Source organism: Microtus oregoni, unplaced genomic scaffold (assembly GCF_018167655.1).
Source record: "Microtus oregoni isolate MIOR12 unplaced genomic scaffold, Mior012 000010F_ref0000083, whole genome shotgun sequence".
In the NCBI taxonomy this organism is placed as follows: Eukaryota; Metazoa; Chordata; class Mammalia; order Rodentia; family Cricetidae; genus Microtus; species Microtus oregoni.
In genome coordinates, this window is record NW_024543069.1 from 35,418,909 (window position 1) to 35,442,795 (window position 23,887).

A 23,887-nucleotide genomic window follows, 5' to 3' on the forward strand; every position below is an offset into this window, starting at 1 on the left:
TTGGAGTCAGGCCTTCAGATTTGGCAGTAGATGCATTTACCCACCAAGCCATCTTGCCAGCTCCCACAGTTACTTTAAATATTTTATCAGGCTTAAGAGATGACTCAGCAGTTGCTCTTCTAGAGGACCCTGGTTCCATTCCCAGCATCCACATGGCAGCTCACAGCCATCTGTAACTCCAGTTCCAGAAAGCCGACACCCAACACATGGTGCATATACGTACATACAAGCAAAATACACATAGACATAAAATAAAAAGGAAAAGAGGTTTGTTTTTATTCTTTCATTTTGTGCCTGTGTGTGTGCCTGAAGTAGATTTGTGAGTGTGAGTGCACTGCCTGCAGAAAGGAGAACATGGTGTTGAATCTCCTAGAGCTGGAGTTACAGGGAGTTGTGAGCCATCCAACATGAGTGCTGGACCTGATCAGGTCCTCTGCAAGAGCAACAAACACTCTTAACCACTGAGCCATCCCTCTACCCTCACCCCCCAATAAATTTTTAAGTATGAGTCAGTGTGTTGGATGATAGCAGTGTCCTAATGGTGTCTCTTATCAGTGAGGACCTTTCCCTCCTTGGGCCAGCAGTGCCAATGGAAGGCTATCATCAGGACTCTTTGTGGTCTCGCCAAAGCCCTGTATAGTTTGCCACACTTCTGACTAGGTCCTGGAGGCATGTCAGCTCCTTGGGGCTCTAAGGTTCAGGTCTTCCTCGGTGATGCTTAGATTAGCTCTGTAGCGTCCTGCCCTTTTCAACTTCAGACTTCTCCAGCTCTCTAGAGTTTTGTTTGTGTTTAAAGTAAGCAGACTTTTCTTTCCAGCAGGCAGGCTGAGAGCTGGCCTGCTGGCCTGCAGACACACTTGGCCTACTTTCCTCAGCCTTGTAAACACTGACCAGGACTTAACAAACACGCTGTGGGGAAAACCAATCTGTGTGCAGACACTTCAGACTTGCTGCTCTCTGAAGTGGACCTGACTGACCTCCACCGGCCCCATGGGCACAGTTCCTGGCAGAGGCCCTTAGTGGGCCCAGCTGCCTTCTGCTCTGCACCTGTGACCACTCACACCGCCCATCCTCAGATATCCCGAAACCAACAGGCCAGTCCCCATCTTGGAAAATGCCCCTGTTGCCTGGAATTGTGGTTCACCTAGCCTTCTTGTCGCCTCTCTCTCTCTATAGATACAGGTGTTGTAATCTGGCCTTTGCTTTTTCTGGTGGCCCAGGCAGCCCTGTGATGTTGGCACTCTCCATGTTCACTCTGCAGAGTCACCACGGATGGAATGCCATAGAACTTTCCCATTGTATGGATTTGTGCCTTGTGATGTTTCTTTAAAATGAGTTCATCCCTGCTTTTTTTTTCCCTATGAATATTAATTTGGCTTTTCTAAGTCCTTGGGCTGTGTTATAAATTACTTCTCTTTGGACATCAGTGTTAGTTAGGTCTGGTCTGCTCTGGGGTGACCACTCTGGCCATCCTGTCTTTTACACCCCTCTTCTGTCTGGATCCCCAGACTCACCATTCTGCTTGCTGTCGCCCCCTCCCCCCACTTGCAATGCCTTGCTCTCATTGTTGCCTTTGAATAAGGGTAGCAGTGTGAAACTACAAGTCACTACCCTGAGTTGATTCCAGCATTAACATAGATGTTTTCCCACTTAGTTCCAGCCTTCACTGGACTGTATGTGTGTGCAGATGTTTTTCTACTCGGTTCCTGCCTTCACGGGACTGTATGTGTGTGCAGATGTTTTTCCACTCAGTTCCTGCTTTCATGGGACTGTATGTGTGTGCAGATGTTTTTTCACTCAGTTCCTGCCTTCACGGGACTGTATGTGTGTGTAGATGTTTTTCCACTCAGTTCCTGCCTCCACAGGACTGCATGCATGTGCTCGCCACAGGTCTAGCAGGTCTCTGGCCGTCGTTGCACACCTTTGGGCAGAGTGGGCCCAGTTCTCTCAGAGCTAAGCTTCTGGAGTTGCTTTTGACTGCTGTGTGTTTTTCTTCATGCTATCATATTTCATGTTTGCTTTGGTCAAGGTTTCAGAAACAGGTTTCCCCCGTTAGGTTAATCACTGACCTTGTTTTAATCGACAGATGGCTGTTGTTACTGTTGATTGTAGCACGGTTAATAAAAACCCAGAGACAAATATTGGGGTTCAACTTGAAGGTCAGTAAAGCAAAACAGCCAGCCACTGACTCTTACCTTGACCTCAGTCTGAAATGGCGATCCTGCCTCCAGGAATCTCAGAATGAGACTGTGTGTGAGAACTGTCTCCTCCTGTTTTATATTTATTCCTCTCTAGTGCTGGAATTAAAGGTGAGCACCACTACCGCCCGGTTTCTGTGGCAACTAGTGTGGCTACTGGGATTAACGGTGTGTGTCACCACTGCCTGGTCTGTAAGGCTGATCAGTGCAGCTGTTTTACTCTCTGATCTTCAGGCAAACTTTATTAAAATACAGACAAAATATTTTTACAGTTGTTTAAGAGAATGAATATATAGTGTTTTATCCCCGAATGATTGAAAATACCAGCTACTATCATCTCCCTGACACACATACACCCCTTACAAATGTTTTCATTTATTGGGTGGTGATTCACTTTTTAAGAAAAGAAAACACAATCTAAGTTTGTTTTCCCAAGAGAAGACAAGATAAAAGGTATTAGTATTTTTAATCTTCTGTAAAAAGCAAATAAAACCCCCCAGGGGAAAAAAAATTTTATTAAAGGCTGTTTTGTTGTTTGTTTTGCTTTCAGAACTGAGTGATTATTAATAAAATGTTTGGTAGAAATGTCAGTATGTCCTCTGAGGTAATTTAGAACATGCTAGATTTAGCATTAACCTTCTAGGTAAATGACCCTCACACATGCTACATGGGGGTGCCCCACCACTGAGCTAGATCATCAGCTCTTACGTGGTTAATACTCAGATACTGAACTTTACAGGGAGGAGAGAGACTTGAGACTCTAGGATTCAAAATGTGTAATCTGGTAATGTCACACTCTGACATTCTGTGGGGAAAGCAGCTCAGAGATAAAGGCCTTTGAACTTGGGCTCAGGCTTTCCAAGCTCTGGTCTCTGGTCAGATGAGCCCATTATCCCTAGGCCTCTGTTGGGGATGCTAGCCATCAGTGGGGGAGCATGTTCAAAGCACAGCTGCTGTTCTTACGGCTGGGTATTGAAAGAGAAAAGGAGGCCTGAGTCCCAGTGACCTCTTCAAGGGCTTGCCCTCGTGACCTGAAGACCTTTCAGCCCCAAATTCAGTGTCTTGTGTGGAATTCTGAGTGCTAAACACTTGAGGATCTTGGTTCTTCACACTCCCCTGGAGTCAGAACAGCTTAGTGCCCACTTATAAGTTATATACACCATGGTGTGCGTGTGGAGGGGGCAGTGGGCACCCTTGGTGCCTGTTTCCTTTTTCTCTCGTTTGCCACTGTGTACTCCAGACTAGCTGGCCTTTGAACTTAATCTTCTATCTTAATGGCCCATTTCTCATTCGGAGTTTTGAGTTTCAAGATACACACTTTACCTGGTTTGCGAGGTTTCTAACTGAGGTCCTCAACCTATGCAGCAAGGACTTTCCCCGTTGAGCCATCCCCTCAAGCCCCTCAAGTCAGAATGTCTGACCGTAGCGTTTAAAACAGAAGTGGACAGTCTGCCTGCACAACCCCAGTCATGTACCACTCGTCACTGACGGAGTGCTGTGCGGAAGCCCGGAGAAAGGATGGCTCAGATGTGTTCAGAGAGACGGATGTACACCTTCTCGCTGGGAAACAGCAAGTAACAAAGCAGAGCCGCGATGTCCGGAGTCCACAGGACCTCGCTGGCTCTTTCCATCCTTGTCCCTTTTCCTTTTCATGTTCTCTCACAGACCTGAGCCTCCGGCAGAAACGCAGGTTTATGTAGTAGAACCCAGTAGTACTGTTACATAGGAAACAGAGTAAGTGCTGACACAGTTTGCTTTTAGATGCATGGGCACCAAAGTTTTGTGACTGCCTGCTTTCTGGACTCTCTCATAGACAGATCAGCAGCCTTGATGTCTGTCCACCCCGGTTTAATAGAGGATTCTGGTACTCTATTGTGAATAAAGATTCCAGGAATTGTTTAGCAGCACTAGGGTTGCGAGGGTGGGGAGTGCCCTAGTTAGTGTTACTCTTGGCCAAATATAATAATACCATGACCAAAGCCACTTGGGGAGGAAAGGGTTTGTTTCAGCTTATTACTTCCAGGGAACAGTCCATCACTGAAGAAAGTCAGGGTGGGAGCCTGGCGCAGGAGCTGATGCAGAGGCCATGAAGAGTACTGCTCATTGGCTTGTTCACCAGGCTTGCTCAGCCTGCTCTCTTATAGAACTCAGAACCACCAGCTCCGGAACTGCAGCACCCACAATGGGCTCGGCCCTCCCTCAATTACTAAGAAAATGCCCTGCAGGCTTGCCTACAGCCCAATCTTTTGGAGGCTTTTTTTTTTTTTCTTAATTGAGGTTCCTTCCTTTCAGGTGACATTAGCTTGTTTCAAGTTGACATAAACTGTCCTGTAGTAGGTCATTACAGGATCTGACCTTTTAAAATGTATTTTCAAAGTTAATGCAACCTACTTGAAATAATTGTATCCTTTGATTTAGGTTTGTTTTTTTGTTTTTTGTCTTGTCCCTGTTTTAGCTGCTGGTATCTGCTGTTTTTTTTTTTTTTTCACTTACTAGTTCTGAGTATGTGTCTTTGTAAATGCCCTTTAAACTAAGCGCTTAAACGTGCACGCACGCCCTCTTTTCCAGAATTTGTATTTTCCTCCTCAGCATTGGGGCAGCAGGACCATTCCAAATCATGTTGGCTGAGGTTTGCACCAGCAGCCGTGTCCTAAAGTGTCCTAACAATGAGAATAAATGTTTATTTGTCAGAAATGGAGGGATCAGGTCACTCTGCTTCTACTTTATTGAAACTGAACTCCCAGAGTTGGCCTCAGGTATTTCTTAGGATACTTCTAATGTCTGAGAAGGTCAAGTCCCCACTGTTACATGGGCTGTAACAGCCCTGCTGAATTTGTGGATTACAGGTGCCCTGCAGCAATATATACTGTCTTACAATTGCTTACCTTTGTAGGTCCAGTGTGTTCTCTGGGAATAGTTTCAATTGTTTATTCCAAGAACTAAACCTAAAAGAAATCACAAAATGAGTCCTTTCCCCAGTACTGTGGAGTATTGTAACCTCACAGCTCCCTGTAGAAAGGGGAGGGTGATAGAAACATGCTGTATAGGTCCAATTAAGAATTCCACATAGAAATCCTCAGAGTACATAGAACATTCTCAGAACTAGTAAGGTAAATGGCTTTAGAGTAAGCCCTCAAAAGGCTCCACAGAAGTTGTAATGCATGGATTAATTATAAGGAATTCACCTCCATGGTGATGTATGCTGAGAACTGCAAGGTATGCAGCTAGCGGGTAGGAGACCTCAGGGCAGTGGTGGTGCAATTTCTCTTTGCAAAGCTCATGTTCTCAAGACCCAAACAGCTGATTTTTCTTTTGACCCTGAAGAAAGGAATAAACTGATGTCCCAACTCAGGCAGTCATGCAGTTAGCTTTTGGCTGATTGGATAAGAGCCACTATTTTGAACCTTAGAAACATCCAGAAGAAGAGAAGACCACATGTGGGCATCATGTGGTCCAGTCAAGTTGTCACATAAAGCCAACTTCCACAAGCCAGCAGTAGCCAGCCGAGAGTCGTTTATGTTTACATTTGGGAATGAAGAAAACTGCTGTGTCAGTATTGGCGTTGTAGGTATCTTATTCTTGAGTGTTGTGAACTTTTTATGTTTTGGGGATAAAAATCTTTATAAGCAAATGTTTTACAAATATATCAGGCCACTCATCCATTCACCCAGAAAACATAAGTAAATCTTCATGAGGCCCTGGATGAGCTCTTGGTGGAGAAAGGTGAGTTCTGGCAATTCCTTCTCTTCCCTAGAGATCAGGAAGGTAGATGCTACACTACTGCTTCCTTGGGTTACCTGGTTAGTCCCAGTTGTTAAGGGCATTTGAGCAGTGTGTGTTTAGAGGGTGCAGAGTGAGCAGGCTTCTGTGAATGTATCTGAGCTTCTGTGAGTCTATCTGAGCTGAGCTCTGAGGCGAGGAGGAGTGCGTGCGTTGTAGTAGGCATACAGGGAGGGCTCTGGCGTGAGAGGGCCTGTTCATAGGCCCACAGGCAGGCCCGCAGAGTTGGAGGGAATGGGTAAGTAGCAATTATTGGTCAGAGCCTGGAAACAGAAACCCGTAGTTGGGCTCAGCATGCTGCCAGGGCAGGGTGGACCTTGGTAGCTTGAGGAGTAATGATGGGATTGGAGGCCCTGGCCAGGCTAGCCCTTGAACAAAGACTTTCTGTGTACTGACTTGCTCGGCATTAGTGTGTGAAGAACAGAGTCAGCCGACTACTGAGAATTCAGACTCCCACACCGAGGGACACATTACCAGGAGAGGCTTGTTATATTTTTCTCGCATATTTTATATCATGTAAATGTTTTTTAGTTTTCATGTAGTAATAGTGGCTCTTGTACAGTTCTGTGATTTTGACAGATGTAGAGTCAGTGATGGTATATAGTAGCACTTTCTTGTGTTGGGCTTTTTCTTGGGAACCACCAGCTCCCAAATAATGACAAATGACACGGAGACATTATTAATTATGAAAGTTTGTTCTTTAGCTTAGGCTTGTTCCCAGCTAGCTCTTATAACTCAATTAACCTGCCTTTATTAATCTGTGTTTGGCCCAGATAGTATCACTCAGGGGAATCAGGGCTGGAACTGAAGGCAGGAACATGGAGGCAGGAACTGACTCAGAGACCATGGAGGACTGCTGCCTATTGGCTTGCTCATCATGGCTTTGGACCACCTGCCCAGGGTGGCATCATTCACACTGGGATGGATCCTCCTACATCAGTGATTGTCAGGAAAGTGCAGTCCAGACTTGCCCACAGACCAGTCTAATGGAGTGTTTTTCTCAGCTGAGGCTCATTCTTCCCAGGTGACCCTAGTTTGTGTCAAGTTGACCAAAAATCAAACCAGAACAATAGGTTTCTGCCTGCTCCTCGGAGTTGTCTCTTTTCAGCACAAGGACAATCTAAGCATTTTAAAACTGACTCAAAACACCGTGAAGGGTGTTGAAATCTAGTTTCATCCAGTTCCTACCACCCTTAATTACCCTGAGTCAGAGAATATGCACAGGGTAGTGCACAGCACACACTGTACTGGAAGCTGATCGTATTGGGAAGTGAACTACTTAGAGGATGCATTTTTATCTGAAATCTCTATTCTTAGGACATTCTAACCAATAATGCCAACATGCATACTGTGAATGCCAGTGCCCTGTCAGTGACATTGCCCTGCTCTCTGGCTGTCTGTCTTACAGGTGTGTGCTGCTCCCGCTCCTGGGGATGAAGCCGCCCTCACAGAGCCTCTACCTGCTGGTTGACTCCGTGGACGAAGGCTGCAATGTGATGGAAGGGGAGCAGACATCACCCAGCCTCTCCGGGACTGTGGCAGAGCTCTTGGCTGGTCACCACGAGTTCTTTCCCCCATGGCTACTGCTCCTCTGCTCCGCCCGGAAGCAAAGCAGAGCAGTCACTAAAATGTTCACTGGTGAGCAAGACTGCGTGTCGCCCAGAGTTATGTGTTCTAAGACCGAGCCCAGGCTGGGTTTCTTCTAAGGCTAGAGTAGGCAGATGGAGGCCTAACTGCTGCATACACCCTCTCAGCCTCTCGCCACCATACCTTAGGATCTTGTTAATAAGGCATGGTGTGTTGTAGAGTCACTTACATTAGCTTTTCTCAAAATTCTTTCCCTGGGCTGAGGGGATAATTCAGTGAGTAACGTACTTGTCATACATGCATGAAAACCCCCCTACAGGCGTGCTGGCACAAACTTCTGATCCAGTGCTGGGGAGACAGACAGTCAGACCCCTACAGCTCACTGTCCCACCAGCCTAGCCTAGACTGTGTCTCAGAAAAAAGATGGCTGCCTCCTGAGGATGAGTAGCACCCAAAGTTATTCCTTGGCCTCCACATGTGTGTACACACACAAAAATGTGTGAACATACGAAAAAACGCTCTTTCCCTACTTCCCATGAAAGACCTAACGTAGCGATGAGCTATGCTATTTTTCAGTAGGTCTCTATACTTTCCAGCTCATCGGTCACTGATCAGTATCTCCCTGTGGTCCCTGAAGTCCTGCCATAGGTCCTCACGTGCATCCCTTTGTCATGACAGGGTTAAACCCAGCGCTTCACTGCTGTGGCCTTGGATTCTTGAAGTGCTCGACTTAGCCCTGTTGTGGCAAAAGGAGCGCACGTGATAAGGTCACAGCAGTGACCACAGCCAGTGCTATGCCGCAGCTCCTGTGTATGGCTGAGGGCATGGCCTCTTCTCTCCCTGTCCAAGTCACCCAGTATCATCAGCTCATTTTGTGTCCTATATAGCTTATGAACTTTAAGTTTCATTTTGAAGTGTATATGCATGTGTATGAACTTGAGTTCCTCTAAGTAGAGTTACAGACAGTTGTGAGTGACCCAGTGGAGATGCTGGGAACCAAACTCAGCTCCCCTGCAAAAGCTGTGCATGCCATCACCCCTGAGTATCACACACTCCAGCCCCAAGCTATATAGCCTTCTGTTTGCACAAATGACTCACTACAAAGTGTACGTGTTAGTGCTCACTGCTGACTGTGTGACCTCAGGCCGCTTGCCTGACCTCCCATTTCCTGTCTGTAATGTGGGGTCCTCTGAGGTTAGATGTGCCTGAGGCATGGTAAAGGCTTCCTACACATTCCCTTATTCTAGTCATCTCAATTTAATTTGTTAATAAAATTCAGTTTTGACCTGAAATCTTTGGGTTGTTGACCTCAACTGCTGGGTGTTCTTGGCTGTGAACAAGTGTGCTTTGGAGAGATGGAACCTCACCTGAAACCTGAGACAAGTGTTTCGTGGCAGGACCTCTTAATGAGCTGCAGGCTTTGCAGCTAAAGCTGAGTCAGGAAGCCTCTCTTAGATGAGGCGCTTGCTTGCCTCTAGCAAGCAGAGTAGAACCGAGAAATTGCTGCTACCAAGAAACCAGGCACAATGCTTTCATTTTGTTCTAGAGTTACTTCCCAAGCTGTCTCAGGCTTTATGTGGAAGCAGTTGTCCATGTGGGCGCCATATGAAGTAATAAGGGCGGCAGCGAGGCTGCGTCCCCAACACCCCAGCCGCCTGCCCGGCTAGCTTATGCCTCGAAATAATTACACAGACACTGTATTCTTTTAAGCACTGCTTGGCCCTTCTGCCCTAGCCCTTACTGGCTAATTCTGATATCCCGATCAACCCATCTCTAATAATCGGTGAGCACCGGTCTTACCGGGAAGATTCTAGCCTAGTCCATCCTGGGTCGAGCTTCATGGCGTGTGTCTGCCTGGGAGCTGGGAGTATGGCGTCTCTCTCTGAGGTGTCTCTCTCTGAGGCATCTGCTCCCGAGAGAGCTGTGGAGTCTCTGACCTCACTTCCTCTTCCTCCCAGCGTTCTGTTCTGTTTACTCCTCCCACCTATCCTCTAACCAATAAAATGGGCCAGGGCAGTGCCTTTATTAGCCAATGACCTTCCTCCATCAGGTGTGCAGGCAACTGGAGGATGGATGATTGATGTTAGAGGGCTCAGTCCTGTGTGGCTGGTGCCACCCCCAGGCAGATGGTCCCAGGTTATATAAAGGAAACAGGCTGAGCAAGCCAGGGTAACAAGGCAGTAAGTAGTGTTGTTTGGTGGTCTCTTGGGTCAGCTCCTGCCTCCAGGTTCCAGCCCTGAGTTCTCTGGATGATGGTGTACAAGCTATGAGATGAAATAAACCCTTCCTTCCCGAGTTGTTTTTGGTCATAGTGTTTCATCACAGTAACAGAAATCCAGTGAGATGACAGGCCTCCTCTTCATCCCTTTCGTCCTCTATTCCTTGGCTTCTGATTTTCCTTGTGCTTTCACTGCGGGCTGATCCTCTCATCTGACCCCTAAAGTCCACAGTGCTCCAAAATCCAAAAACTGAGTGCATCCAAGGAGAATTCAAGGTCAAGATTGTGTTTTGTGTGGTACTTAAAATATCACCTGCACTTCGGGATGTGTGGATAATGTTCATGTGACACAGATGGGTTCTGTGCTGGGAGGTGGGTTCTGTTCTCCTTATGTATAAGCAGATATTCCAAATCTGAGAAGATGTAACTACTTCCCATCCCAACCATTTTGGATGAGATACTCAACTTCAGTTGCAGAACGGCTTGGTCAATGACCATCTGTCCTCCTGTCCGTTTGGACTTGCTGAGTTAGGAAGTGTGACCATCATGGTCCTGGGTTACTTCTGCTGTATTACAGTCTTCCATGCACGCAGTGATTCCCATGCCTGCCTCAGCGTGAGGGCTCCCTCTGCATGGTCTTCAGCCAGCGTTTGCAAAGTCAGGTTGCCTCTTCCACATTACGGTTTGCCTATGATGTTCTGCTAAATGCTCATCCCTTGAACTTCTTGCCATCTTCCCACTTAGGTGACCATCCAGTTCTCCATTCTTGTTTATTTGTGGCTCCCTCCTGCACAGTCACTCTGTCTGGTTTCATTTCTTTCATGAATGCAGTATCACTGAAAATTTTTCTGGATCGCATGTGTGTATTTACTACCCATAGCCATCCTCTCAGTAGGATGTAGTCTCTGTGAAAACAGGGTGTTCACTGTGTGAGCACAGACTGGGGTCCCAGAAGGGTTCTGACCATGTGAACTATCAGAGTACCAACTGTGCACTGACTGTAGAAGAGACTCAAGCCCATTTGTTTAGCCAATGCCAAGCAGTGTCATACCCACTGAAATATTTTACCCAAGATAGAAAAGTGGTTAAATGGGCCTGTAGATGGTTCATTGGTGGAGCACCTGCTCTAGGACCCACATAAAAAAGCAGGGTGTGATAAGCTTCCTACTGGAGAGGCAGAGATAGGAGGGTCTTTGAGGCTCACTGGCCAGGCAGCCTAGCATACATGGTGAGTTCCAGGCCAGTGAGAGACTCTCACTCAAAAGAGAAGGCGTTGGCTCTGGGAATGTCCCCTACATGAGTGTGGGGCTCAGTTCCATCCCCAGCCCCCCAATAAATAAGTGAAGTCATTTTCAGTTCTCAAGGTTGGTGGTCAGCGGACAGACTGAGTTCTGTGTGTGTGTGTGTGTGTGTGCGCGCGTGTGCGCGCGTGTGTGTGTGCGTGCGTGCGTGTGCGCGTGTGTGCGTGTGTGCGTGTGTGTGTGTGTGTGTGTGTGTGTGCGCGCGCGCGCATGCGTGTGTACTGCAGCTCAGCCCAGAACTTTGCATGTGCCGGCCCAGCTTGCACTACTGAGCACTACTAAACCTCTGATCTTATTTCTCTTCTGTTTTTGCCACTAAGTCTCACCCTGACTGCAATGGGCCTTCCCGTGTGGACCTTGAATCGGCGGCAGTCTTCCTGCTTCTGCCTCCCTGGTGCTAGGATTGTTGGCACAAGCTGCCTGCCCCGTGCTCTTAATCATGTCTTAATTGAACATAACTGTTGCTGGGGGCAAATATAAATTCTTAAATCCACATCACTCCTTAAATTTAGGAAAGATCATGCTTCAAGTGTAAGCATTTCGATTCCCTCTGTGGAGCATCCGATCCGTGCTCCACCACTTCCTCCTTGTGGCTCTGTCAGCATCACACAAAGCCCTGATGCTGACCCCTTGGTCCCCGTGTACAGGACAGCTGTGTGAGTGAAGACCGAAAGTGCATGTAGCCCAAGGGGAAAGGCCCTTGCCCAGCACTCAGTCCCCAGTTCTGCCGCACACAAGGAAGCTGACTCAGTGCATTTTCTTTAGCCCACTTTGAACACATCAGGCCTGGCACTGTGGAGGCTTTTCTATCTCAAGTTTTCATCAGATGATCTTAGTTAATTAGCTTAAATTATAGATATTTATGCATAATGGGTTATATAATCTTCGACATAGATCAGCCTGTGTGCACGTCACTTTGGAAACCTTAAAACATTATTACATACCACTTTAGTAATGTTTTATTTATTAGCCACAGGCCTAGAACTTGCTGTGTACTCCAGACTGGCCTCAAATTCATAATCCTCCTGCCTCAGCTTCCCAGTCCTGGTGGGTTCCTTTTTACCCTGAACTGTTGTAAAGACAACAAGGAATTGAACATACGAGAGGTTTGGAGACCAGTCATATCAAATGGCTAGGGTATGTGGGGTGCCAGACATTCCTGGCCATGTGCTCAGCCTTCCTTTAGGTTGGAAGGGTTTATTTTATGTTATGTTATCAAACTAAAATAATTATGCTTACAAAACTCTAACACTTAAAATACAGCTGCTAAATGAAAGCAAAATAAAGTGTGGAGTTTTTTGATTTGTTTGTTCATTTGTTTGTGGTTTTCAAGGTAAGAGTTTCTCAGTGTAGCCTTGGCTGTCCTGGAACTCACTTTGTAGACCAGGATGGCCCTTGAACTCACAGAGGTCCACCTGCCTCTGCTTCCCAAGTACTAGGATCAAAGATGTGTGCCACCACTGTCTGGCTCTTTTCTTTTTTTTTTCAAATGTACTTTGATCAAAGTGTATTTTCTAAAGGGTTACAGCATGAGGCACACACGTGAGGTTATTAGTCACCTTATGGAAGAAAAGCTCAAGGGAATACACACTAGGCAGTAACATGGCCAAGACTGTACTGTGAAGTACATGCTAACATGGCTAGGAATGTGGGAGAGGTCAGACTTAGGCCAAACTCAATTCTAACCTTCCTTGTTGTTCAGCCTCTTTCAGAGTTTGTCTTTTGATATGAAGGGTTTAGGTAGTGTGTGTGTGGTGTGTGTTATAGGTACCACTCTATAAATGTAGGGCACTGCACATGTGTTATTTTATCTTGTCTGTTGTTGGCAGATTGTACTTTTCAAAAAAAAAATGCCCTCAGGTATTTCAGCCTTGGGTTCAGGTAGTTGAAGTGGTCAGTCTTCTTTCCAGACCTGTGATATTGGCCAAGTCCTGTTGGTCAAGGCAGATGTGGGGCTCACTTTCAACTTATGAACACTCATCCAGCCCTGTGTGGACCTCCTTTTGCTCATAATCCCCAGCACAGCATGGATCTATGTCCCTGAGGCTGCTGCTGCTATCAGACATGCCATGGTCCCTTCTGGAGTGTCTTTTATCTCAAAGGGTCTGCATCCTTGCCTGCTCTGCTCTTGAGTGGTTTGGGGATGGCCATTCCTAACACACACTGACCTTGATGAGTTTATCTGTAGCCTTTACTTTCATGAGACAAACAGTTAGCTAACAAATCCAGGTCTGTACACTGATGTCCATTTAGAGCAGTGGTCCTCAACCTTCCTAACACTGAGACCCTTTAATGCAGTTCCTTATGTTGCAAACCCCCAACTATAAAATTATTTCATTGCTACTTCATAACTGTAATTTTGTTACTGTTATGAATCGTCGTGTAGATATCTGATCTACAAGATATCTGATATGTGACCCCCAAAGGGGTCACGACCCACAGGTTGAGAACTGTTGCTTTAGAAGCTGTTGTCATAGTCTGCTTTGAAGATAATAGAGTAACCACCACCATGTGCTTTTAGCTTTGTTTGACTTTCGGTATCTTTTTTTTACAGTGCTAGAATTTTACAAATGTAATTTGGAAATTTGCATCTTAATTGGTTCCAGCTATTTCTTGACAGTCTTCAGATTTAATTATTTTAATTTAATATCATAAAGCAATGTAGTATAAAGAGAGTGACTAGTGTTACTGTTTTGATATAAACCGTTCACATCAAGGCTGATACATAGTCAAACAGATGGGCAGAAATAGCTATTATTTGTGTGAAAGAGATCATCCTGTAAAAACAGACCTATTTGGCTCTCACATCTCTGATATTCAGAGTGTCTTCACGAGGTACTTCTGTAGCTGTGTGTGTGTCTGTCTCTTTCCACTTAGTGCTTCTTGCACAGGGGTTGAAATAGGCATCGAGCTGCAAGACAGCTCCTCATTGCTTTGTTGTTTATGTGTTTCCGTACAAGCAGTAGTGGTAGATCCTCTTATTAGTATTAAGCCGTGAGTCAGGTTATTTGCCTTGGTCCACTCTCTTCACACACGCGCCCACCTCTGTATTCTACTTACTCAGCCTGGCCGTCTTCTGCAGGTTTCCGGAAGATCAGTTTGGACGACCTTCGGAAGGCGTACATCGTCAAGGACGTACAGCAGTACATCCTCCACCGCCTGGATCAAGAGGAGGCTCTTCGGCAGCACCTCACCAAGGAGACGGCGGAGACTCTGAACCAGCTGCACATCAAGAGCAGCGGGTGCTTCCTGTATCTAGAGCGCGTGCTGGACGGGGTTGTGGAGAATTTCATCATGCTCCGAGAGATCCGTGACATCCCAGGAACTCTGAACGGTCTCTATCTCTGGCTCTGCCAGAGACTTTTTGTCCGAAAACAGTTTGCCAAAGTCCAGCCCATCCTGAACGTGATCCTTGCGGCCTGCCGGCCCCTGACCATGACAGAATTATACCATGCCGTGTGGACCAAAAATATGTCTCTAACCTTGGAAGACTTCCAGCGCAAGCTGGATGTCCTCTCCAAGCTCTTGGTGGATGGGCTGGGCAGCACAAAGATCCTATTTCACCACAGCTTTGCCGAGTGGCTCCTGGATGTGAAGCACTGCACCCAGAAGTACCTGTGTAACGCGGCAGAAGGGCACAGGATGCTGGCCATGAGCTACACCTGCCAGGCCCGGAACCTGACCCCACTGGAAGCACAAGAGTTTGCCTTGCACTTGATTAATTCAAACTTGCAGTTGGAGCCAGCCGAACTGGCCCTGTGGATGATCTGGAATGGCACCCCAGTCAAAGACTCTCTGTCCACCTTGATACCCAAGGAACAAGAGGTGCTGCAGCTGCTGATCCGAGCCGGCGCTCATGTCAACAGCGAGGATGATCGCACTTCCTGCATCGTCCGGCAAGCCCTCGAGAGAGAGGACTCCATTCGGACATTGCTGGATAATGGGGCTTCTGTCAACCAGTGTGATTCCAACGGGAGGACTCTGTTGGCCAATGCCGCGTACAGTGGCAGTCTGGATGTTGTGAATTTGCTGGTCTCCAGGGGAGCGGATTTGGAGATCGAAGACTCCCATGGACACACTCCACTCACGCTAGCTGCTAGACAAGGACACACGAAGGTGGTTAACTGTTTGATTGGGTGTGGAGCCAACATTAATCATACCGATCAGGATGGTTGGACAGCGCTGAGGTCTGCTGCTTGGGGGGGCCACACTGAGGTGGTGTCTGCCCTGCTTTACGCTGGCGTAAAGGTGGACTGTGCAGATGCGGACAGCCGGACGGCTCTGCGGGCAGCAGCCTGGGGTGGCCATGAGGACATCGTCCTGAACCTGCTACAGCATGGTGCCGAGGTCAACAAGGCTGACAACGAGGGGCGGACTGCGCTGATAGCTGCAGCATACATGGGTCACAGAGAGATCGTTGAGCACCTGCTGGACCATGGTGCGGAGGTCAACCACGAGGACGTGGATGGCAGAACAGCTCTCTCAGTGGCCGCACTCTGTGTGCCTGCAAGCAAAGGGCACGCATCAGTTGTGAGCCTCTTGATTGACCGAGGGGCTGAGGTCGATCACTGTGACAAGGATGGAATGACGCCTCTGCTGGTGGCAGCCTACGAAGGCCATGTGGATGTGGTGGACCTGCTTCTCGAAGGAGGAGCAGATGTGGATCACACGGATAACAACGGGCGGACGCCCCTGCTGGCTGCAGCTTCCATGGGGCATGCTTCTGTGGTCAACACGCTTCTGTTCTGGGGTGCAGCCGTGGACAGCATCGACAGCGAAGGCCGGACAGTCCTCAGCATAGCTTCGGCACAGGGCAATGTGGAGGTGGTGCGCACTCTCCTGGACAGAGGCTTGGACGAGAGCCACCGAGATGATGCTGGCTGGACGCCTCTCCACATGGCAGCTTTTGAGGGTCACAGGTTAATATGTGAAGCTCTAATCGAACAAGGTGCTAGAACAAATGAGATTGACAACGACGGGCGCATCCCCTTCATTTTGGCCTCACAGGAAGGCCATTATGACTGTGTCCAGATCCTGCTGGAGAACAAATCCAACATAGACCAGAGAGGCTATGATGGCAGGAATGCATTGCGTGTTGCTGCTCTGGAAGGGCACCGGGACATCGTGGAATTACTCTTTAGCCACGGGGCTGATGTGAACTACAAAGATGCTGATGGGCGGCCCACACTTTACATACTGGCCTTAGAGAACCAGCTTACCATGGCTGAGTATTTTTTGGAGAACGGTGCAAATGTGGAGGCCAGCGATGCAGAAGGAAGGACAGCTCTGCACGTCTCCTGCTGGCAGGGTCACGTGGAGATGGTCCGGGTGCTGATTGCCTGCCACGCCGACGTCAATGCAGCAGACAATGAGAAGCGCTCGGCTCTGCAGTCTGCAGCCTGGCAGGGCCACGTCAAAGTAGTCCAGCTTCTGATAGAGCATGGCGCCGTGGTGGACCACACATGCAACCAAGGCGCCACGGCCCTCTGCATCGCGGCCCAGGAGGGACATGTGGATGTGGTGCAGGTGTTGCTGGAGCACGGCGCTGATCCCAATCACGCCGACCAGTTTGGACGTACTGCCATGAGAGTAGCAGCCAAAAACGGGCATTCTCAGATCATTAAGTTGTTAGAAAAATACGGTGCTTCCAGTCTGAATGGCTGCTCCCCTTCCCCTGTCCACACAATGGAGCAGAAGCCTCCGCAGTCGGCACCCACCAAGATGCAGTCTCTGACCATCAGGTCCAACAGCTCTGGGGGGACTGGTGGAGGTGACTTGCAGCCTTCCCTCCGTGGCCTGCCCAATGGGCCAGCTCATGCCTTCAGCTCTCCATCAGAGTCTCCAGACTCGACTGTGGATCGGCAGAAATCGTCCCTGTCCAACAATTCCCTGAAAAGCTCCAAAAATTCCTCCCTGAGAACAACGTCCTCCACAGCCACTGCTCAAACGGTGCCCATTGACAGCTTCCACAGCCTGTCATTCACGGAGCAGATCCAGCAGCACTCGCTGCCGCGCAGCCGCAGCAGGCAGTCGGTCGTGTCCCCTTCTTCCACAACCCAGTCCTTAGGACACAGCCATAATTCCCCCAGTAGTGAGTTTGAGTGGAGCCAAGTCAAACCAAGTCTGAAGTCAACAAAATCAAACAAAGGAGGCAAATCAGAAAACTCCAGCAAATCTGGGTCAGCTGGGAAGAAAGCTAAACAAAATAATTCCTCACAGCCAAAGGTTCTAGAATATGAAATGACCCAGTTTGACAAAAGAGGACCTGTTGCTAAGTCTGGGAGTAGCCCACCTAAACAGACGCCAGGGGAATCTCAGTGTAAAATTGTAGCTCAGGATGGCAGCCGCACCCAGCCGCAGTTTCTCATCCACCAACAGAGTGGGGAGCAGAAGAAGAGGAATGGGATAATGACGAACCCCAATTACCATCTGCAGAGCAACCAGGTATTCCTGGGCAGGGTCTCCGTCCCGCGAACAGTGCAGGAGCGAGGGCATCCAGAGGTGCTGGAGGGCTTCCCTCCCTCCGAGACAGAGCTGAACCTTAAACAAGCCCTGAAGCTCCAGATTGAGGGCTCTGATCCCAGCTTCAACTACAAGAAGGAAACGCCCTTGTGAGAGGTAAGAAGGCAGTGGGGAGAATGAAGGAACCATAAGTTAAAATTCCATCTTCCTGGTGCTCTTAAGGACTTTCGGGTTCCTCCCCTAGGCACGCATGATCTGATCCCAGCCAGTCTGCTCAGTTTGAGGTCTCCAAACTCTAGCACCTGTCCAAAGCACCTATGTAACATAGAATTGATAGATCCATATACAGATGCAAAGACTGAGGATAGGATAGCTAATAGGTAATAGACAGTGGATAGATATGCTAATCTATGTAGATAGGTAATAGACATTGGATGTGTTGATACATGGCTCAGATGATAGGTAATAGTCATAGATCGATAGGTAGAAGATGACAGGTAATAGCGATAGACAGAGACAGTGGGCGACAGATAATATATAGTTGGTGATACATACATAGACGCTTAATCTATTTACTCTTTATCTCCTCTCCCTTTTTCCCCTCAAAATGTTAGACTGAAGGGATGTGTGTAGTCGATGCTGAGTTCATGTGCTTAATCCTATTTGAACCTGTGGCAGTCTTTTGTAAAAACGTATTGGATAGGAGGATGAGCAGATGAATATATCATCTATCAGTTCTAGACTAAGAATTTTTTCCTGTATTATCATTTCCCTCCCCCAGGAGATTTCTGGTGGAAAACAGGACTGTTTTCTAAGTATTCACTCTTTGGTTTGGAAACAGTAGGCTGTGCCTAGCGGATGGTTGGCAAATGTTAGTTTGCCTGTTTCACCCAGAAACAGACCATGGATTTAAATTGGTAATCAAGTTTTATTATAATAACTGATAGAAATCTAGTAGTTTTGCATGTATCATGAACAGGTGTGGATCATAGTGAAGGGTTTAGGCTATCATTTACTTAGTTCCATATTTAGGGGCAGGATATAGAGACCATATATTAAGTTCAGATCACTAGTATTTTTTTATTAAATAGCTCTTTTTATCCTCCATCTCAAAGGAGGCTGCACTGCATAGGAAAAAGTGGGTGGAGAAATAGCAGGAGCTCTTGTGTACGCCTTGGGTGTCCCTCACAGGCACTTGTCCATGTCTAAATAAACTGAAGACTTCATTAAGCAGCTTGTCTAATGTCCAGCGACTTTGTAGAAGGCCTGATTTCCGGTGACGGTCACACTCAGGCAAGCTGGCATCTCCATCTCTGCTCCTCTTGTCTTCAGTGATCTAGTTTAGGGATTTGACAAATTAACCATCATTACAAGTATCTTCTAACACTAAACATCCTTCTGTGAGGTCGGATGAATGGTCAATCCAAAGTCACTCAGAAATACTCCTCCAAATACTTGGTTGTCATGGTGCAACACCTCCCCCCCACACACACACACAAGCAAGCTCATAATATCTCTTAGGAAAACGAAATATTATGTCTGTGTCTGTAAAAAATGTGATAGAAGGTAAGTGGTAGAATAATTTTCTTTTATAAGGTCTTAAAACTGTCATTACAAGAAAAATATATTTTTTTTTTCAGTTTCCCCTTCTGTGAAACAGAAGGCATTGTGGCCAGAATGGCCGTTCAGCTGCCAGATGGAAGCAGGACACCAGAGGATGTGCTGGCCAGACTGTGACTCCCTCAGTACTGTGTCCTGATGTACTGTCATGTGCCTACCCAGCAAGGCTGCCCTTCTCAGCGCAACCCCATGCTGAAGCAGTCTCCGCCACACCGAATAAATGCAGATGTGAACTGCAGCTCCTCAATACAACCAAACCCGGTTTTGAGTATTTTCCCATTCTGTAAATGTGCATGTGCCACAGTCAGGTGTCTCCGCAAAGACAGTGTTCCGTATTTATTGTTTCCTGCGTTGTGGTGTGTACTCAGTCCCATCGCATTGTCTGGTGTGCCTGGTTCTTGTGTATTTAAAGATGTTACTCAATAAAGCAATTCTTGCAACTGTTTTTTGTCTGCTAACCTTCAGCGTTAGATACAAATGAGTTTCTGTGTTGATGCCACATGGAGGTGAACAAATGACTTGGTGACAAGTTTTCCATGGTGTAAGAGTCACTCTGGCAGTTTAAATCCAGGCAAGCACCATCCGTGTAAGGCCGAATGACAGAGCAGGCAGACGCTGGCCACTCTTGACTACAGGCGGAAGAGCTCTACCTCCACAGAGGCTCTGAGCCATCTTCTACCCGCCTGTCATCCCACGTGCGAGTAGATGGACCACCATTCCTGAAGCTTGGATATTCTCAGGGACAGAGCAGTTAGTGCCCGGGGGCACATGTGCAGACAGAGGCTCCAGGTCCAGCTAAGGATGACTCTGGTCCCTGAATCATTCACCAGCTGCCTTCGCCTCCTTCAGCTGAATGAAATGGAATCTCATTGTAATTGAATGTTCACTTCTCTGAGCTATTTCCACTTACCAGTTTCTGCGTAATCAAATTAGCCCCAGTCAGAACCAACTGGGTATATTTGAATGACTTGCTGGGATGGATGTTCCTAAATGTCCAGTGTACTGTCCATCACAGGTGACACCACTAACGGTTAGTCACAGCACATTGACAGAACTGGTGGGCTTGCACGTCCCTGGCCACATTCTTTTTCCTGTTTTCATCTTCGCACAATTGCACATAGGATGACTGGGTGCCAAGGTATAGGAGGCATCAGCTTCAGGAACGTGGAGCAGTTTAGATGGATTGTGCAAATGCCTGGCAGGATGGTATAGAAGTCAAGGGCGGTTTGATCCTTGAGCACTGTAGTCCTGTTCATCTCCCGGGTCTTGGAGATTCTGTGCTCTCCTCATACTGTTGCTAAGGGGGAATGGGGAAAGAGAATTTGGCAATTGAGCACAAAACCATTGCTACTACTGAAAACTTTGGAATGTTATAATGAGAGGCCAGTAATGGTCATCACGTGTGAAAGGCACTACGTGTTGTTCGTGGAGGCTCAGATGTGTAACGGCTTGTGCTGTGGGTTTCTCTCTCCAGTCTTTGTGAAAGCCTTTCCTTGCTTTGTTTTTCAATGTCAGCCAAACTCATTTCCTGTGTGTCGCCCGCCAGTCATAACCAGGAAGAGGGATAGCTGCTGAAGTCACTCAAAGTTAAGGTGATGGCATGGTTGATACTGACAAGTCAAATGTGAATGTCCCAAGGATTGAATTCTTGTCCCTATGGGACGTTGATTAATGACACTTAACAGGACTCTTGCAAGGCAGCCTAGGAAGTGTTTCTGAAAATGTCGATAGTACCCTGATATTAGGACCAGTGTGACTCCATCTCACACACACACACTACATTTGCATTAGAAGAGGAACCTCTGCCTTCTTATTAGGTATATCTTTTTTTTTCTTTCTAAGGAAGAAAACCACGAAAGCTGCCAGTTTGTCTATTACTCTTGAATTATTGAAATTGTATTTATTTAATTTTATTGCTTTTACAAAATTGCACCTTGTGACCAAAGGGCAAAGGGCTCATCGCAGTGGGGATCTGTATTCTCCAAGTGTTTTTTTGTCTCCATCTTTACACCCCTGGAAAAGTTGGTAGGAGGGGAGCCTGTTGGAAAACTAGGGTTCTCATAAGTATTCCTCAAGGAGTTTTGATCGAACAAAAAAGGCTTCTGACGTGAGGATCGGGCTGACCAGAGTGATGCAGCCACCCCCCTGTGCTTGTCCAGTTTGGGATGCGGGAGGTTAGTGCCACACTGGGGAAAAGCAATGGCTTTTGCTCTATCACAAAGCTAAGAAACAGTCCCACAAATAAATAATAAATAACTATTTTTGAAATTCAAATGTTTAAATTTTGTAAATCAGCAGTTTGGGATGTTGCGTGTTTGTAATGCTTTTGTATTGTTTCCTTCACACCCCGTGCTGAAGGTCAGTGCCACTGGCAGGAGAAGTGGTAAAAATGTCAGAAAAGTGAACATCTGGAGGGGGTCCAGGAAAATTTGGGGAGAAAGAGGACCAGAAGTCAGCATCCTGTGGTGTACAGCGAATACCTTTTGTTCCTTCCTCTCCCACCCCTACCAGATTCCTCAACCAAAAACAGCCCCTTACTTCAGAGACAGGAGCTTCAGTTGTCCGTGCTGTTTGGCTATGCAACTGTTTGTTTTGCTTAATGCCCTCCGTCAACACGTTCCACAAATACAGTGGCAGACAAATGCTTTCCTTCTATTGTTCGCTCTGTGTGGGGTGTATAAATAACCTAAAATGTACATTGAATTTCACAGTGTAAAGTTTATTTTATCCCTTGTATTATATTATGCGAGAACATCCCAATGTACATGAAGTGAATAATAAATCTATTTGCTTTACAGAAGATGTCTTGTTTTAACTTTATCCTTTAAGGAGCAACGCGTGCATGATGTAAGTTAATAAAGTTTATAAGTTAAAAAACTGGGGGCGAGATATAACGCTGGCCTGACCGAAGGAGGCAGGAGACCAAGATGGTAGCCTTTATCTCTTACACAGCTTTGATAAGTGTTCGCTTCTGTTTCTTTTCCTCTGACAGAGTGTTACTGTCAGTCAGACCTCTCTGTCAGTTTCTGCTATCTGAGATGAGATGTGTACATGCATGTCTCTTGGTTTTACTACAGCCTTACCCTGGATAGTTGGGTTTTTTTTTTTTTAATTATCTGGAGAAGTGGATTTTTTTCTAAATAAAATTGTGTGCTCTTCCCCAGAAGAAGCCAGCACTGACCTGGACATGGAGCCATGAGTTTATGTACGTTCTTTTCATTCCAGGGAAGGCTCCTAAGAAGGCCAACAGTTCTTTGTCCTTCATGACTTTATGATGTAATGTAGTTCCCTAGAACTCATCATTTCCTGCAATCATTCACTTACTCATACGCTGTGGAACAGTCCTTGTACACTGTAAATATGTATTGCCATCATTGCTAATAAAAAGCTGACTGGCCGGTAGCCAGGCAGGAAGTATAAGCAGGACAACCAATCTAAGGAGGATGCAGGGATGAAGAAGGGTGTACTCAGGGAGTCACCAGCCAGATAGAGAGCTAGTCAAACACACAAAATGGGACAGAGGTAAAAGCCACAAGCCTTGGGGCAGCACATACATTAATAGAAACAGGTTAAGAGCTAGTTAGTAACAAGCCTGAGCTACTGGCCGAGCATTTGTAACTAATATTAGGCCTCTTAGTGATTATTTGAGAGTGGCTGCAGGACCAGAAAACTTTTCCTACACTCGTATTTTTGTGCACTTGATGGGTTGATAAAATAATATTCTAAGCAATTTTAATGTAGGCGATGTTTGAGCAGAATAAGTGATACTTATAGGGTTTTAAAAACACTTCTTGGCCAAGCAGAATTCAACTGGTGGAGGAAAGAGACAGGGCAGGGACTCTGCAGTTGGAAAGATGCCAGCTAATGGTGAGATACACTCAAGAATACACTGCATTTCTGGGAAATTTTCATCATACAACATATGTGTTAATGTTACCGTGAAGATATGAGATCTGCCTACCAGGCTTTCCATTACAGGATAAATAAAACAATCCAATATACAATAAAATAATTTTAAACTTATATCATGTTTAGATTTCCATTTTTTCAAGGTTTTTTTTCTTAAATGTGGGTATTTGTATGTATTTGCCTGTGTCTGTGCAGTTGTGTTTGCATGTGTGTCTGTATGGTCTTGTGTATCTGTGGAGGAGGACCAGGGCTGACTATCAGGAGTCTTCGTTGCTCTTTACTTTATTCTCCGAGTCAGGGTCTCCTGAATTGAATCCAGAGCTCAGCAACGCTAGCCAGCTTGCCCATGGATATCCCATCTCTGGCTTCTGAGTCCTGGGGTAACAATGGACGAGCAGCAACACCCACCCAGCATTTATGTGGCTTCTGGGGATTTGAACTGGCCTTCACACCTCAATAGCAGGTGCCTTAACTACTGAGCCATGTCTCTGTGTTAATGTTAGAGTAGCCCACTGTTAGCTGAATGTACCACTTTACAGTGGATAATTCTGACATAGGTTTTTTTGCATATATCGTAAATGTATGCATTTGTTGTTAATAAAGCAATATTTTTACTAGCTATTATCACTCTTCTGCAGTGGTGTTACCATTTCCATTCCATCAACTCTATACTGGACTCACACTCAACGTCTCTGCCAGCAGTTACTTAATTTTCTTTTTCCCCTCTAGTCATGTATTAATAGTGCATTGATATTTGAATTTGTATCTGTCAGGCAACTAATGATATTAAGCATTGCATGAAAGTGTACTAG

General features: G+C 46.6%; 1 protein-coding gene across 1 annotated transcript in view; it reads left to right on the forward strand.

Moving 5' to 3' along the window:
- Ankrd50 (ankyrin repeat domain 50) overlaps positions 1–21,961 on the forward strand; it is a 34,245-nt gene extending 12,284 nt beyond the window's left edge. The window contains exons 3-5 of the mRNA XM_041658988.1: positions 7,387–7,616; positions 14,167–17,702; positions 19,187–21,961. Coding sequence (XP_041514922.1) covers positions 7,387–7,616; positions 14,167–17,699 — 3,763 coding nt within the window. The 3' untranslated portion in view covers positions 17,700–17,702; positions 19,187–21,961. The remainder of the gene's footprint in view (positions 1–7,386; positions 7,617–14,166; positions 17,703–19,186) is intronic.
- Positions 21,962–23,887: the final 1,926 nt, after the last annotated feature.